Source organism: Oncorhynchus mykiss, chromosome 3 (assembly GCF_013265735.2).
Source record: "Oncorhynchus mykiss isolate Arlee chromosome 3, USDA_OmykA_1.1, whole genome shotgun sequence".
Lineage (NCBI taxonomy): Eukaryota > Metazoa > Chordata > Actinopteri > Salmoniformes > Salmonidae > Oncorhynchus > Oncorhynchus mykiss.
In genome coordinates, this window is record NC_048567.1 from 9,636,351 (window position 1) to 9,654,004 (window position 17,654).

A 17,654-nucleotide genomic window follows, 5' to 3' on the forward strand; every position below is an offset into this window, starting at 1 on the left:
AGCTAATTTAAATAAAAATGCCATATATGTTCAGAGTACACTGAGGGGTGTTACCACTTTCAATAAAGGTAAAAACAATAACAAATCGACTAAGTTAAAGGTTTTCATCAGGCAGCAACTAAAAAGAGAATAGATGTACAACCACTGTAGAAGATTCTGTTCCACCTGATCTTGAGTCAAGGTAGAATGTCTGAAAGACATCAACTCCAATGTGGTCACTATAGCATCAGAAAGTGGCTAGTGTGGGTGAACCTATTTAAGCTTTAATCTTTTAGCCAGGTAACACTTCAATATTCTATTGCATTAATGGAGAAGTTTAAAGGTTAACCTCCTGTATGCTAGCAGCTCTACAGACTTACCTCCCATCTTGACCCAAAGCTTTGTCAAACTCCAACTGTACTATCCTATCACCTCTATATGTCTGTCCAGTCCAGTCCAGTCCAGTCCAGTCCAGTCAGTCAGTCAGTCAGTCAGTCAGTCAGTCTGTCTTTTCTCAGTCAGTGCTCAATCTCTGAACTTTCACTAATTTCCTCCCTCTCCCCCTCCTCTCTACACCCCTCAGCCCAATCTACTGTAACCATTCACAGTGTCCACTCCCTTTGACACAGAAGTTAGCCTGGATGATCATGTGATAGTCATAGTGACTTTTTCATTATTGATCACATGGTTTTGTTTTTCTTCATCTAGGGTTATGGTCAGGGTTAGGTTGGAATTACAGTCAGGGTTAGGTTTGGGTTACGGTCAGGGTTAAGGTTAAGGTCAGGGTTAAGGTCAGGGTTAGGTTGGGGTTACGGTCAGGGTTAGGTTGGAATTACGGTCAGGGTTAAGGTCAGGGTTAGGTTGGGGTTACGGTCAGGGTTAGGGTCAGGGTTAAGGTCAGGGTTAAGGTCAGGGTTAGGTTGGGGTTACGGTCAGGGTTGCGGTTAGGGTTAAGGTCAGGGTTAGGTTGGGGTTACGGTCAAGGTTAAGGTCAGGGTTAAGGCCAGGGTTAGGTTGGAGTTACGGTCAGGGTTAAGGTCAGGGTTAGGGTCAGGGTTAAGGTCAGGGTTAGGTTGGAGTTACGGTCAGGGTTAAGGTTAAGGTCAGGGTTAAGGTCAGGGTTAGGTTGGGGTTACGGTCAGGGTTAAGGTCAGGGTTAGGTTGGAATTACGGTCAGGGTTAGGTTGGGGTTACGGTCAGGGTTAAGGTCAGGGTTAAGGTCAGGGTTAACGTCAGGGTTAGGTTGGGGTTACGGTCAGGGTTGCGGTTAGGGTTAAGGTCAGGGTTAGGTTGGGGTTACGGTCAAGGTTAAGGTCAGGGTTAAGGCCAGGGTTAGGTTGGAGTTACGGTCAGGGTTAAGGTCAGGGTTAGGGTCAGGGTTAAGGTCAGGGTTAGGTTGGAGTTACGGTCAGGGTTAAGGTCAGGGTTAAGGTCAGGGTTAGGTTGGAGTTACGGTCAGGGTTAAGGTCAGGGTTAAGGTCAGGGTTGTTTGGAGTTACGGTCAGGGTTAAGGTCAGGGTTAAGGTCAGGGTTAAGGTCAGGGTTAGGTTGGAGTTACGGTCAGGGTTAAGGTCAGGGTTAAGGTGAGGGTTAGATTGGAGTTACGGTCAGGGTTAGGTTGGAGTTAAGGTCAGGTTTATGTTGGAGTTAAGGTCAGGGTTAGGTTGGAGTTAAGGTCAGGGTTAGGTTGGAGTAAAGGTCAGGGTTAGGTTGGAGTTAAGGTCAAGGTTAAGTTGGGGTTAAGGTCAGGGTTAGGTTGGAGTTAAGGTCAGGGTGAGGTTGGAGTTAAGGTCAGGGTTAGGTTGGAGTTAAGGTCAGGGTTAGGTTGGAGTTAAGGTCAGTGTTAGGTTGGAGTTAAGGTCAGGGTTAAAGTCAGGGTTAGGTTGGAGTTAAGGTCAGGGTTAGGTTGGAGTTAAGGTCAGGGTTAGGTTGGAGTTAAGGTCAGGGTGAGGTTGGAGTTAAGGTCAGGGTTAGGTTGGAGTTAAGGTCAGGGTTAGGTTGGAGTTAAGGTCAGGGTTAGGTTGGAGTTAAGGTCAGGGTTAGGTTGGAGTTAAGGTCAGGGTTAGGTTGGAGTTAAGGTCAGGGTGAGGTTGGAGTTAAGGTCAGGGTTAGGTTGGAGTTAAGGTCAGGGTTAGGTTGGAGTTAAGGTCAGGGTTAGGTTGGAGTTAAGGTCAGGGTTAGGTTGGAGTTAAGGTCAGGGTGAGGTTGGAGTTAAGGTCAGGGTTAGGTTGGAGTTAAGGTCAGTGTTAGGTTGGAGTTAAGGTCAGGGTTAGGTTGGAGTTAAGGTCAGGGTGAGGTTGGAGTTAAGGTCAGGGTTAGGTTGGAGTTAAGGTCAGGGTTAGGTTGGAGTTAAGGTCAGGGTTAGGTTGGAGTTAAGGTCAGGGTTAGGTTGGGGTTAACATTATTCTGTAACAACAGAATAAAACAATACAAGTCCCATGATGATAGTGACTGCCCCTTACTGCTTATCACTTATTAACGGTCATTCATTCACAATACTTTACTTTAGCAAAATATTAGTTTATTTTATGACTTTATTATTTCATTCCATGTCACATCTATAGAGCTGCTGCCTAAGCTGTCTGACAAAATCACTATTTTAGTAGTTCTTCAAAGTAAATAAGGCATACTTTTATGACTGCTGAATACCAACTATCAATCACTTAGATCATGTATTTTCAGGTAGAGAAACCTCTCGAAGCAACTGCTTTCTATCCCTCTCGCACATTCTCTCTGTCTCTGTCAAGGAGGTCTCCATGTCTGCTCCACACAGACTGAGACCAGACAAGTAGGAGGTCTCCATGTCTGCTCCACACAGACTGAGACCAGACAAGTAGGTCTCCATGTCTGCTCCACACAGACTGAGACCAGACAAGTAGGAGGTCTCCATGTCTGCTCCACACAGACTGAGACCAGACAAGTAGGTCTCCATGTCTGCTCCACACAGACTGAGACCAGACAAGTAGGAGGTCTCCATGTCTGCTCCACACAGACTGAGACCAGACAAGTAGGAGGTCTCCATGTCTGCTCCACACAGACTGAGACCAGACAAGTCGGAGGTCTCCATGTCTGCTCCACACAGACTGAGACCAGACAAGTAGGAGGTCTCCATGTCTGCTCCACACAGACTGAGACCAGACAAGTAGGAGGTCTCCATGTCTGCTCCACACAGACTGAGACCAGACAAGTAGGAGGTCTCCATGTCTGCTCCACACAGACTGAGACCAGACAAGTAAGCGGGTGCGCAATGGATTACGTCATTGTAGGTGATTACCACACCGGTGCCCCCGCACTCTGTACCGGTACCCCCGCACTCTGTACCGGTGCCCCCGCACTCTGTACCGGTGCCCCCGCACTCTGTACCGGTGCCCCCGCACTCTGTACCGGTGCCCCCGCACTCTGTACCGGTACCCCCGCACTCTGTACCGGTGCCCCCGCACTCTGTACCGGTGCCCCCGCACTCTGTACCGGTGCCCCCGCACTCTGTACCGGTGCCCCCGCACTCTGTACCGGTGCCCCCGCACTCTGTACCGGTACCCCCTGTATACAGCCCCGCTATTGTTATTTACTGCTACTCTTTAACTGCATCGTTGGTTGAGGGCTTGTAAATAACCATTTCACTGTAAGCTCTACACCGGTTGTATTCGGTGCATGTGACAAATGAAATGTGATGTGATTGATGTATTGCTTAGTGTTGTGCTGGGTCATGGCTTTGCATCTAAAACAAATGAAATGTGATGTGATTGATGTATTGCTTAGTGTTGTGCTGGGTCATGGCTTTGCATCTAAAACAAATTAAATGTGATGTGATTGATGTATTGTTTAGTGATGCTGGGTCATGGCTTTGCATCTAAAACAAATTGTGGAGTTTGCACCACCAAGATTTACATGTTAAAGTCACCACTGCATTGGTCTTAGTTTGTTTACTTTTCTTGTGGGAACTTCTGATCCCCACAAGTAAAGTAGAGTTGAACACGCTCGCACACGCACACACGCACACACGCACACACGCACACACACACACACTTGTGTAGCTACCCTGAAAAGCCAACAGACAGAGGGTGTAAATCAGTAGCCAGAACACAAACAGACCTTTGTGCTGGAGTTGACTAGAGAGAATGTACACTGTGAAGCCACTCCCCTGGACTCCAGAACACAGCTAGATACACACATTATGTGACATAACACCCTGTCAAAATACATGACATAGAGCACATTTAGATGCAACACAGCCTTTGGCATCAAGTCCTAATATATTAGCCATCATTTCAGTCCTGACTCCATTCTTCAAGTGGCCTAAACTAGTATTTTACAGGATGGCCTGTAATTAAAGGGTTACCATTATTACTGACGTTTCAGTTTCAGCCCATATCATCCAATTTATCTCAAACCTGTTTTGCAATAGATTTAATGCAACATAAACTGACTATTATGACATTTTCATCCAGTGACTTTGCAAAGGGATTGAGATGAACAGAATGTTATAGAACTAATCACTAACTAAAACTGACCAAAACTGTCACAATGACTTCCTTTCCTTTGAGAAGTATGTCAACAATGTGTCACCATGGCCTTTGAAGTAGAAAGAATTGGCGCACGGTTGAGTTTAGCAGCCTAAACTTGGCAGAGCTCTGACAGAGTATATCTTTTTTTTTAACTTGAAATGGTTGCAGGGATTGTGCGATTCAGCTAATTATTGTAACATCATGCATTCACAACGAATGACATAGATATTCCAGAATTCTGTTGTAAAAAAATATATATGTGTATAATAATAAAGAGAGATAGACTGAATAGCTCAAATTAAAATATATATCTAGAGGAAGAAGAACACCAACCTGTGAGTTTCAGGCAGCAGCAACGAAGACAACTTTGTGGATGTGGAGACGCGCATAGCACCAGGTTCGCAAAATAATAATTTAAATCATTCGTTTATGTAGTTTAGCTGTGGGCTCTACCGCCATCTTGTGGACACCATCGATTATCTCGGATAATCGTTTGCGGCTTTTGATGGGAGAAATCTGTTTGGATTCGGATTCTTCATGTCTAAGAATATCTATCCCGCTGTAACAAACCTTAATCAACATCTGAAAAAGAAATGAACAAGAAAACACTGGCCTTTTCATTGACCTGAAATAGGACTTTATTATTATTTGATGTTTTCATGTGGACTATATGGTAAGGCTGTTGGTGAGTTCATTGAGATTACCTGGTATAATGGATTGCTAAAATGATTGATTTGTTTGGTTGGTTAAACGATTGGTGTATGTGTGTATGTGTGTGTGTTGGGAGGGGGGGTGAGTGTGGGTGTGTGTCAGAGTGTGCTGAAGGTGATGCGTGGTGGGGTTTCAGGCTGGAGGATTAGGGTGTATTTGGTGCTGAGCTCCTCTGAAGACGACACACTGAGACGGAAACTCAACAGGATCTACAGAGAGGGAGAGAGAGGGAGAGAAAATGAGGGGTAGGAAGGGGGAGACGAAGGAGAAAGGGGGACTAATTAGCATAGATTCAACTAATCTTCTCCAGACTTCACTTCTTCACTCTCATCATGTCTTTCCTTCTCACATCATTCTCTCCTTTTTGACATCCCTCTCTTCCTTTTCCCTTTGTTTTCCCATCTCCCTCTCTGTCAAACCTCCATCCCTCCTTCACTCACGTGCATCAGTAGCAGCTGCATTTCGTTCTCAGCGATCCTCCTGCCAACACACTGCCTGGCCCCGAATCCAAACGCCAGGGAGCGGAACCCTCCACCACCCCCAGGCCCCTCTCCAGACTCCTGAGTCCCCCAGCGACCAGGGTCAAAAAGCTCTGGATCCTGAAACACATCTCGACTTCTTCCCAGAGGATACAGACACGCCTGGACACATGTCTGAGAGAGCGAGGGGGAGGGAAAGAGGAGGAGGGAGAAAGGGGAATGAGAGGAAGAGAAAGACAGGGGGAGGGAGAGAAAGAGCGAGAGAGGAAGAGAGAGAGAGGGAGATAAAGAGAAAAGAGAAAGAGGGCAGGGGGAAAGAGCGTGAGAGGGAGAGAGGGAGAGGTAAAGAATGAGAGAGGGAAAGAGAGAGAGATGGAGGAGAAATGAGAGAGGATTAATTTCACTGATATATGCATCATGTTCAAGTGAGGATTAGTGAGTGCTTGTGCGTGTGCGTTTGTGTGTCAGAGACTGATCTCACCCCAGCAGGTATGTGGTAGTTCTGGATGATGATGTCTCTGACTGGATATCTCTGGACAGTAATTCCCACTGGATATAACCTTTACCACACAGCACACACAGACATGTACAGATTACAAATAACTATCAAACTGTAAGATATTGATCTCTAAAATGAATGCAGACATTCTCTGTACCTGAGGGTCTCCTTGACGAGTCCCTTCAGTAGTGGCGCCCCCTGCAGGGCCTTGTGGGCGTCACCGCCGGCTCTTGCCCACGCTACCCGCACCTGACCTCTGACCTGTTCCTGCACTGCCGGGTTACGACCCAACTCGTACAGGGCAAATTGCAGGGGCACTGCCGTCTGAGGATACACACATACTAATTTCACATAACAAGATATAAGTGGGGTAAGACACATTCTGTACACACATCAAACACACACACTGAGCAGACTGAGCTTTAGACACACACACATACCACACATGCACTCACCGTGTCCACTCCCCCGGCCATGAGTTCAGTGATGTTGGCTCTAATGAGCTCCAGAGACAACTGTCCTTTATCTATCAACTGACCCAGGATCCCTGTGAACTCTCCCTCTGCACCCCCACTACCACCTCCCGCAGCCTTCGTGGAGTGCAGACGCTGGACTCCTCTCTGGATCCTTTTCTCGGCTGGGGGTAGGAAAGGGGAACAGGACAGTGAAACGGGGAAGGTGAGGGGGACAGCAGTGAGGAGAGAGAATGAGGGAGTTGAGTCAGGTCAAGGTGGGAGAGGGGTTGAGAGCAGAGAAGGAAAGGGTTTGAGAGAAGAGAAGAGAAGGAGAGGGTTTGAGAGAAGCTAAGAGAAGGAGAGGGGTTGAGAGAAGAGAAGAGAAAGAGAGGGGTTGAGAGAAGAGAAGAGAAAGAGAGGGGTTGAGAGAAGAGAAGAGAAAGAGAGGGTTGAGAGCAGAGAAGGAGAGGGGTTGAGAGAAGAGAAGGAGAGGGGTTGAGAGAAGAGAAGGAGAGGGTTTGAGAGAAGAGAAGAGAAAGAGAGGGTTGAGAGCAGAGAAGGAGAGGGGTTAAGAGAAGAGAAGGAGAGGGGTTGAGAGGAGAGAAGGAGAGGGGTTGAGAGCAGAGAAGGAGAAGGGTTGGGAGCAGAGAAGGAGAGGGGTTGAAAGGAGAGAATGAGAGGGGTTGAGAGCAGAGAAGGAGAGGGGTTGAGAGCAGAGGAGAAGGGTTGGGAGCAGAGAAGGAGAGGGGTTGAGAGCAGAGAAGGAGAGGGGTTGAGGGAAGAGAAGGAGAGGGGTTGAGAGAAGAGAAGGAGAGGGGTTGAGAGCAGAGAAGGAGAGGGGTTGAGAGCAGAGAATGAGAAGGGTTGAGAGCAGAGAAGGAGAAGGGTTGAGAGCAGAGAAGGAGAGGGGTTGAGAGAAGAGAAGGAGAGGGGTTGAGAGCAGAGAAGGAGAGGGGTTGAGAGCAGAGAAGGAGAGGGGTTGAGAGAAGAGAAGGAGAGGGGTTGAGAGCAGAGAAGGAGAAGGGTTGGGAGCAGAGAAGGAGAGGGGTTGAGGGAAGAGAAGGAGAGGGGTTGAGAGAAGAGAAGGAGAGGGGTTGAGAGCAGAGAAGGAGAGGGGTTGAGAGCAGAGAAGGAGAGGGGTTGAGAGAAGAGAAGGAGAGGGGTTGAGAGCAGAGAAGGAGAAGGGTTGGGAGCAGAGAAGGAGAGGGGTTGAGAGAAGAGAAGGAGAGGGGTTGAGAGAAGAGAAGGAGAGGGGTTGAGAGCAGAGAAGGAGAAGGGTTGGGAGCAGAGAAGGAGAGGGGTTGAGAGAAGAGAAGGAGAGGGGTTGAGAGAAGAGAAAGAGTAGGGTTGAGAGCAGAGAAGGAGAAGGGTTGAGAGCAGAGAAGGAGAGGGGTTGAGAGAAGAGAAGGAGAAGGGTTGGGAGCAGAGGAGGAGAGGGGTTGAGAGAAGAGAAGGAGAGGGGTTGAGAGCAGAGAAGGAGAGGGGTTGAGAGCAGAAAAGGAGAAGGATTGGGAGCAGAGGAGGAGAGGGGTTGAGAGAAGAGAAGGAGAGGGGTTGAGAGCAGAGAAGGAGAGGGGTTGAGAGCAGAAAAGGAGAAGGGTTGGGAGCAGAGAAGGAGAGGGGTTGAGAGAAGAGAAGGAGAGGGGTTGAGAGGAGAGAAGGAGAGGGGTTGAGAGCAGAGGAGAAGGGTTGAGAGAAGAGAAGGAGAGCGCAGGAGGAAAACAAATGGTAGTGAATGAGGGGAGAAGTGTTGTCATTACTCTCATTAGTTTATCATTGTTTTATTCCTTTTGGAGGTGATTGTCTTCTATGTGTCTGTCTCACCGTGGCTGAAGATGTGGTCCCATGCAGTGGCGTGTTGTGTCCAGAGGGGGGCGCCTAGGCGCCACAGCAGACGGGGGGGCAGGTAGAGGAGAGGAGGGGTGGTGGCCAACATTCTCTCAACTGCAAAAATAAACTTCTGAGACTCCTGGGAGGGAGAGGTGGAGAAGAGACCGATACGCTCTCCATACAGGACATGACAACTGGCTGGAGAAAGAGAACGAGAGAAAAAGTGAGAAACAGAGGATTTTGAGATGAAGTAGAATGGAGAAAGGTAAAGAAAGAAAGCAAAGATAGATATTAACTTCAGAAACCCCCATCCATGCAGTTTGTTTATCTGATGTTCTTATCAGTGGTCGACTCTACTGTATCTTCCATTTCTAGCCTGGACGATATTCAAATACCTTGGATCACCAGAAAGAAAGAAAGAAAGAAAGAAAGAAAGAAAGAAAGAAAGAAAGAAAGAAAGAAAGAAAGAAAGAAAGAAAGAAAGAAAGAAAGAAAGAAAGAAAGAAAGAAAGAAAGAAAGAAAGAAAGAAAGAAAGAAAGAAAGAAAGAAAGAAAGAAAGAAAGAAAGAAAGAAAGAAAGAAAGAAAGAAAGAAAGAAAGAAAGAAAGAAAGAAAGAAAGAAAGAAAGAAAGAAAGAAAGAAAGAAAGAAAGAAAGAAAGAAAGAAAGAAAGAAAGACAGACAGACAGACAGACAGACAGACAGACAGACAGACAGACAGACAGACAGACAGACAGACAGACAGACAGACAGACAGACAGACAGACAGACAGACAGACAGACAGACAGACAGACAGACAGACAGACAGACAGACAGACAGACAGACAGAACATCCATCATGTGACATCCATCCACCAGACATATTAGTTCTACATTAGAGCCACGTCAGTCTCAGGGATAGATTTTCCATCTATCTATTCCCTCTCTGATGTAGCTAAGCAGCTGACCCTGTCTAACTGTCATGGAATTATGGGATGCTGTCTAAGAACACATAATGTTTTTTGGGGTCAAACCGCAATAGCGCTGTAAACTCTCCCTAAGGCTGTGTGTGGAGTGAGCCAATCTAAAATAATTATCCCCACACAAATACATGCATTCACATGCACACACACACACTAATGTGTCACATTCAGACAGGCACATCAAAGCTGCTCTCAAAGAGCCTGGTGAGAAAATTCGGAGGCCTTCCAGATAATCTCTAACAGGCTATATTTAAACATTTACTTCTACTATTTTCTCATTTCATAGGATGTGCCCTAACGGAATACGGGCAAGAGAATGTTGATGAGAGATCATTGATGTCTAAAGTATTTTGAAGGAAAATCTATTTTGAAGTGAGAGAGAGAGAGTGAAAGAGAAAGACAGAGAGAGAGAGAGAGAGAGAGACATTTGACTCCAATATCTACCGGGGTATATGTGTCAACAGCAATCTTGGGAAAATCCTCTGCATTATCATTAACAGCAGACTCGTACATTTCCTCAGTGAAAACAATGTACTGAGCAAATGTCAGATGGGCTTTCTACCAAATTACTGTACAACAGACCACATATTCACCCTGCACACCCTAATTGACAAACAAACCAAAACAAAGGCAAAGTCTTCTCATGCTTTGTTGATATCAAAAAGCTTTTGACTCAATTTGGCATGAGGGTCTGCTATACAAATTGATGGAAAGTGGTGTTGGGGGAAGAACATGCAACATTATAAAATCCATGTATGCAAACAAGGGTGCGGTTAAAATTGGCAAAAACACATCCATTTCTTTCCATGGGGCTGTGGGGTGAGACAGCGATGCAGCTTAAGCCCCACCCTCTTAATCATATATAAATGAATTGGCGAGGACACTAGAACAGTCTGCAGCACCTGGCCTCACCCTACTAGAATCTGAAGTCAAATGTCTACCGTTTGCTGATGATCGGTCTGGTGCTTCTGTCCACAACCAGAATGATGCACATCATCATCTGCACTTCTATCACTCTAGTATTAATGCTAAATTGTAATTATTTTTGCCTCTAGGTCCTATTTATTTCCTACCTCCCTACTCTTCTACATTTGCACACACTGTACATAGATCTTTCTATTTTTATTTTATTTTGTGTTATTGACTGTACGTTTGTTTATGTGTAACTCTGTGTTATTTGTGTCACACAGCTTTGCTTTATCTTGGCCAGGTAGCAGTTGTAAATGAGAACTTGTTCACAACTGGGCCTACCTGGTTAAATAAAGGTGAAATAAATTACATTAATTTAAAAAAACTTTTTAATAAAGCAAGGAGGGCCTACAGCAGCACCTAGAACTTCTGCACAGATTGGGGCCCTGACCGTAAATCTCAGTAAGACAAAAATAATGGTGTTCCAAAAAAGGACCAGTTGCCAGGACAACGTTGCCCTAGAGCACACAAAAACTATACATACCTCGGCCTTAACATCAGTGCCACAGATAACTTCCACAAAGCTGTGAACGATTTGAGAGACAAGGCAAGAAGGGCATTCTATGCCATCAAAAGGAAGATAAAATTTGACATACCAATTATGATCTGACTAAAAATACTTAAATCGGTTACAGGAAGCATTGCCCTTCATGGTTGTGAGGTCTGGGGTCCGTTCACCAACCAAGAATTCACAAAATGGGGCAAACACCAAATTGAGACTGCATGCAGAATTCGGCAAAAATGTCCTCTGTGTACAATGTAAAACACCAAATAGAGCAGAATTAGGCCGATACCCGCTAATTATCATAATCCAGAAAATAACCGTTAAATTCTACAACCACCTAAAAGGAAGCGATTCCAAAATCTTCCTTAACAAAGCCATCACCTACAGAGAAATTGTCATGTATCAGTATGCCGAGGTGAGTACGGAGTCAGGTGCAGGACACAGAACTGAGTAAAAATAACGTACTTTACTCTGAAAATATTCAACCATAAATTCCACGCAGGGACAACTCACCATAACACAGAAGACTGATAACACTAGACAAGGAACAATCACTCACAAAACATAATGAGAACCAGAGGGTTAAATAGGGAAATACAGTGCCTTGCGAAAGTATTCGGCCCCCTTGAACTTTGCGACCTTTTGCCACATTTCAGGCTTCAAACATAAAGATATAAAACTGTATTTTTTTGTGAAGAATCAACAACAAGTGGGACACAATCATGAAGTGGAACGACATTTATTGGATATTTCAAACTTTTTTAACAAATCAAAAACTGAAAAATTGGGCGTGCAAAATTATTCAGCCCCCTTAAGTTAATACTTTGTAGCGCCACCTTTTGCTGCGATTACAGCTGTAAGTCGCTTGGGGTATGTCTCTATCAGTTTTGCACATCGAGACACTGACATTTTTTCCCATTCCTCCTTGCAAAACAGCTGGAGCTCAGTGAGGTTGGATGGAGAGCATTTGTGAACAGCAGTTTTCAGTTCTTTCCACAGATTCTCTATTGGATTCAGGTCTGGACTTTGACTTGGCCATTCTAACACCTGGATATGTTTATTTTTGAACCATTCCATTGTAGATTTTGCTTTATGTTTTGGATCATTGTCTTGTTGGAAGACAAATCTCCGTCCCAGTCTCAGGTCTTTTGCAGACTCCATCAGGTTTTCTTCCAGAACGGTCCTGTATTTGGCTCCATCCATCTTCCCATCAATTTGAACCATCTTCCCTGTCCCTGCTGAAGAAAAGCAGGCCCAAACCATGATGCTGCCACCCCCATGTTTGACAGTGGGGATGGTGTGTTCAGGGTGATGAGCTGTGTTGTTTTTACGCCAAACATAACGTTTTGCATTGTTGCCAAAAAGTTCAATTTTGGTTTCATCTGACCAGAGCACCTTCTTCCACATGTTTGGTGTGTCTCCCAGGTGGCTTGTGGCAAACTTTAAACAACACTTTTTATGGATCTTTAAGAAATGGCTTTCTTCTTGCCACTCTTCCATAAAGGCATTTATATGGAGACTTGATTACACACAGGTGGATTGTATTTATCATCATTAGTCATTTAGGTCAACATTGGATCATTCAGAGATCCTCACTGAACTTCTGGAGAGAGTTTGCTGCACTGAAAGTAAAGGGGCTGAATAATTTTGCACGCCCAATTTTTCAGTTTTTGATTTGTTAAACAAGTTAGAAATATCCAATAAATGTCGTTCCACTTCACGATTGTGTCCCACTTGTTGTTGATTCTTCACAAAAAAATACAGTTTTATATCTTTATGTTTGAAGCCTGAAATGTGGCAAAAGGTCGCAAAGTTCAAGGGGGCCGAATACTTTCGCAAGGCACTGTAATAATAACGTAATGGGAACCAGGTGTGTACAATCAAGACATAACAAATGTACAGACAGTGAGCATAGCCTTGCTATTGAGAAAGGATGCTGAAGGGAGAGAGAGAGACTAAGAGAGAGAGAGACTAAGAGAGAGAGAGAGAGATTCATCCACGCCAACACATCCACATCCACACCAATACATCCCCACCAACACATCCCCACCAACACCAACACATCCACACCAACACATCCACACCAACACATCCACACCAACACATCCCCACCAACACATCCACACCAGCACATCCACACCAGCACATCCACACCAACACATCCACACCAACACACATCCACACCAACACATCCACACCAACACATCCACACCAACACACATCCCCACCAACACATCCACACCAACACATTTCCCCACCAACACATTTCCCCACCAACACATCCACATCAATGCACATCCACACCAACACATCCACACCAATACACATCCACACCAACACATCCACACCAACACATCCACACCAAAACATCCACACCAACACATCCAAACCAAGATATCCCCACCAACACATCCCCACCAACACATCCATACCAGCACATCCCCACCAACACATCCCCACCAATACATCCACACCAACACATCCACACCAACACATCCCCACCAACACATCCACACCAACACATCTACACTAACACACATCCCCACCAACACATCCACACTAACACATCCACACCAACACATCCACACTAACACACATCCACACCAACACATCCACACCAACACATCCACACTAATACACATCCACACCAACACATCTACACCAACACATCCCCACCAACACATCCATACCAACACATTCACACCAACACATCCACACCAACACACATCCCCACCAACACACATCCCCACCAACACACATCCACACCAACACACATCCACACCAACACACATCCACACCAACATATCCACACCAACACATCCCCACCAACACATCCACACCAACACACATCCACACCAACACACATCCCCACCATCACACATCCCCACCATCACATCCACACCAACACATCCACACCAACACATCCACACCAATGCACATCCACACCAACACACATCCACACCAACACATCCACACTAACACACATCCACACCAACACATCCACACCAACACATCCACACTAATACACATCCACACCAACACATCCACACCAACACATCCCCACCAACACATCCATACCAACACATTCACACCAACACATCCACACCAACACACATCCCCACCAACACACATCCCCACCAACACACATCCACACCAACACACATCCACACCAACATATCCACACCAACACATCCCCACCAACACATCCACACCAACACACATCCACACCAACACACATCCCCACCATCACACATCCCCACCATCACATCCACACCAACACATCCACACCAACACATCCACACCAACACACATCCACACCAATGCACATCCACACCAACACACATCCACACCAATGCACATCCACACCAATACACATCCACACCAACACATCTACACTGACACACATCCCCACCAACACATCCACACCAACACATCCACACCAACACACATCCACACCAATGCACATCCACACCAACACATCCATACCAATACACATCCACACCAACACATCCACACCAACACATCTACACTAACACACATTCCCACCAACACATCCACACCAACACACATCCCCACCAACACATTCCTACCAACACAGCCACACCAAGACACATCCCCACCAACACATCCCCACCAACACATCCACACCAACACATCCACACCAACACATCCACATCCGCACCAACACATCCACACCAACACACATCCCCACCAACACATCCACACCAATACACATCCACACCAACACATCCACACCAACACATCCACACCAACACACATCCACACCAACACATCCATACCAACACATCCCCCCCAACACCAACACTTCCACACCAACACATCCACACTAACACATCCACACCAACACATCCACACCAACACCAACACATCCACACCAACACATCCACACTAACACATCCACACCAACACCAACACATCCACACATCCACACCAACACATCCACACCAACACATCCACACCAAGACACATCCACACCAACACACATCAAATTAGGAATTTTAGGAAAAATTAAAATGTGAAAGAAGACAACCTTCCAGGGCGAAGCGGAAGAGGTCAGGGCTGGGGTCGATAGTCAGACTGTGCCCCCTCTCCTCCTTTCCTCCCTCTTGCTCCACACGGGTCGCTAGCAGACGGCAGAAATCCCTCGCTACTTCGTCTAGGAGGGGCAGGAAGCGACGTACGGCAGGAGCCATCATCACCTCCCTGTTGAGCAGGAGACGGTCGGCACGCCACTCTGTCCCGTTCCTGGTGGTAGAGAGGACCACAGTCAAATTACTGACTATATTCCCACCCTCCATACACTCTGTCCCGTTCCTGGTGCTAGAGAGGACCACAGTCAAATTACTGACTATATTCCCACCCTCCATACACTCTGTCCCGTTCCTGGTGGTAGAGAGGACCACAGTCAAATTACTGACTATATTCCCACCCTCCATACACTCTGTCCCGTTCCTGGTGGTAGAGAGGACCACAGTCAAATTACTGACTATATTCCCACCCTCCATACACTCTGTCCCGTTCCTGGTGCTAGAGAGGACCACAGTCAAATTACTGACTATATTCCCACCCTCCATACACTCTGTCCCGTTCCTGGTGGTAGAGAGGACCACAGTCAAATTACTGACTATATTCCCACCCTCCATACACTCTGTCCCGTTCCTGGTGGTAGAGAGGACCACAGTCAAATTACTGACTATATTCCCACCCTCCATACACTCTGTCCCGTTCCTGGTGGTAGAGAGGACCACAGTCAAATTATTGACTATATTCCCACCCTCCATACACACACACACACACACACACACACACACACACACACACACACACACACACACACACACACACACACACACACACACACACACACACACACACACACACACACACACACACACACACACACACACACACACACACACACACACACACACAGGTATGTACTTGAGGAAGACTCCCTTGCTGTGCTGCCGTGTCTCTCTGTGTGTGGCCCATGGCTGCAGGGTCATGCGTCGGGGGTGAAGGCCCTCAGAGCGGAACAGCTCACTGATGTCAGACGGCAGCAGGATATTCACAGTGCTCTGGGTGCCCAGACGCTCCCTGTTGGTGACACACCCGACACAGTACATAAAACATGACAGCACACACACGTACACACGTACACACACGTACACACATGTACACACACACACACACATACACACACACACGTACACAAGTACACACACACACACACACACACACACACACACACACACACACACACACACACACACACACACACACATACACATTCATGGGTGTCAGCATCTGTCAGCATCTGATGGGTGTCAGCATCTGCCTCTGATTCCAACGGTTACTACCTTAACCTTTCAGAGTTACTACCTTAACCGTTCAGAGTTACTACCTTAACCGTTCAGAGTTACTACCTTAACCGTTCAGAGTTACTACCTTAACCTTTCAGAGTTAATACCTTAACCTTTCAGAGTTACTACCTTAACCGTTCAGAGTTACTACCTTAACCATTCAGAGTTAATACCTTAACCATTCAGAGTTAATACCTTAACCGTTCAGAGTTACTACCTTAACCGTTCAGAGTTACTACCTTAACCGTTCAGAGTTACTACCTTAACCATTCAGAGTTAATACCTTAACCGTTCAGAGTTAATACCTTAACCGTTCAGAGTTAATACCTTAACCGTTCAGAGTTACTACCTTAACCGTTCAGAGTTACTACCTTAACCTTTCAGAGTTAATACCTTAACCTTTCAGAGTTACTACCTTAACCGTTCAGAGTTACTACCTTAACCATTCAGAGTTAATACCTTAACCATTCAGAGTTAATACCTTAACCGTTCAGAGTTACTACCTTAACCTTTCAGAGTTAATACCTTAACCTTTCAGAGTTACTACCTTAACCGTTCAGAGTTACTACCTTAACCGTTCAGAGTTACTACCTTAACCATTCAGAGTTAATACCTTAACCGTTCAGAGTTAATACCTTAACCGTTCAGAGTTACTACCTTAACCTTTCAGAGTTAATACCTTAACCTTTCAGAGTTACTACCTTAACCTTTCAGAGTTACTACCTTAACCGTTCAGAGTTACTACCTTAACCCTTCAGAGTTAATACCTTAACGTTTCAGAGTTAATACCTTAACCTTTCAGAGTTAATACCTTAACCATTCAGAGTGAAGAGAAACATGATGTGAGACTGTGAGAGCTGGTAGGGCCCACAGCGTCACACTGCCACACACACGTTCATACAAACACACATGCACACACACAACCACGCACATGCACACACACACAGGTACCTGTAAATGGGGCCGAGGGTGTTGAAGGTCCTCTCCATGTGTTTGTGTAATAGTTTAAATCTGTCTTCTCTCCAGAACTTCACCAGGTTGAGCCAGCCACTGCTGCCCGTGTGGGGGATCTCCTCAAACCGCCTCAGCCCTCTACCTCCACCTCTCCCCGCAGGACCCCCTTTGGCGGGGGTTACCCCCTCCACACCGAGCCCTGCCACTGTCCCCGCCGGACACACACACATCCCCCTCTGTATCCTCACACACACTGCTTGTCGCACGGACACACACATCCCCTGTATCCCCTGGAACACGGACGGGCTCACAGATACACTCCACATGGTCTGAGGTAGGGATGACCCTCACAGACTCTCATAGCTTCACCGTTACTCTCCACTCTCTACAGCGCAAATGTGCTTTTTTCTTCTCAATTATTG

The 17,654-nt window shown here is 46.2% G+C and overlaps 2 protein-coding genes across 5 annotated transcripts in view; both read right to left on the minus strand.

Annotated features, from left to right (window-relative positions):
* The window catches only part of LOC110536519 (pyruvate kinase PKM), a 38,033-nt gene extending 33,150 nt beyond the window's left edge, over window positions 1-4,883 (minus strand). For 2 of the 4 annotated variants that reach the window (XM_036968212.1, XM_036968218.1), the window contains exon 1: window positions 360-507. In XM_036968212.1, the coding sequence (XP_036824107.1) occupies window positions 360-366 (7 nt within the window). In that variant the 5' untranslated portion in view covers window positions 367-507. Of the gene's footprint in view, window positions 1-359; window positions 508-4,817 lie in introns of those variants that run through there. The other 2 variants (XM_036968223.1, XM_036968221.1) reach the window with 2 other exon arrangements.
* Window positions 4,884-5,287: 404 nt separating this feature from the next.
* On the minus strand, window positions 5,288-17,602 carry cyp11b (11-beta-hydroxylase). Its single transcript, NM_001124264.1, is given in 9 exon segments — window positions 5,288-5,404; window positions 5,636-5,848; window positions 6,156-6,234; window positions 6,331-6,497; window positions 6,629-6,810; window positions 8,453-8,656; window positions 14,946-15,160; window positions 15,857-16,012; window positions 17,230-17,602. Coding segments are annotated over 9 exon segments (1,656 nt in total). The 5' UTR covers window positions 17,559-17,602; the 3' UTR covers window positions 5,288-5,293.
* Window positions 17,603-17,654: the final 52 nt, after the last annotated feature.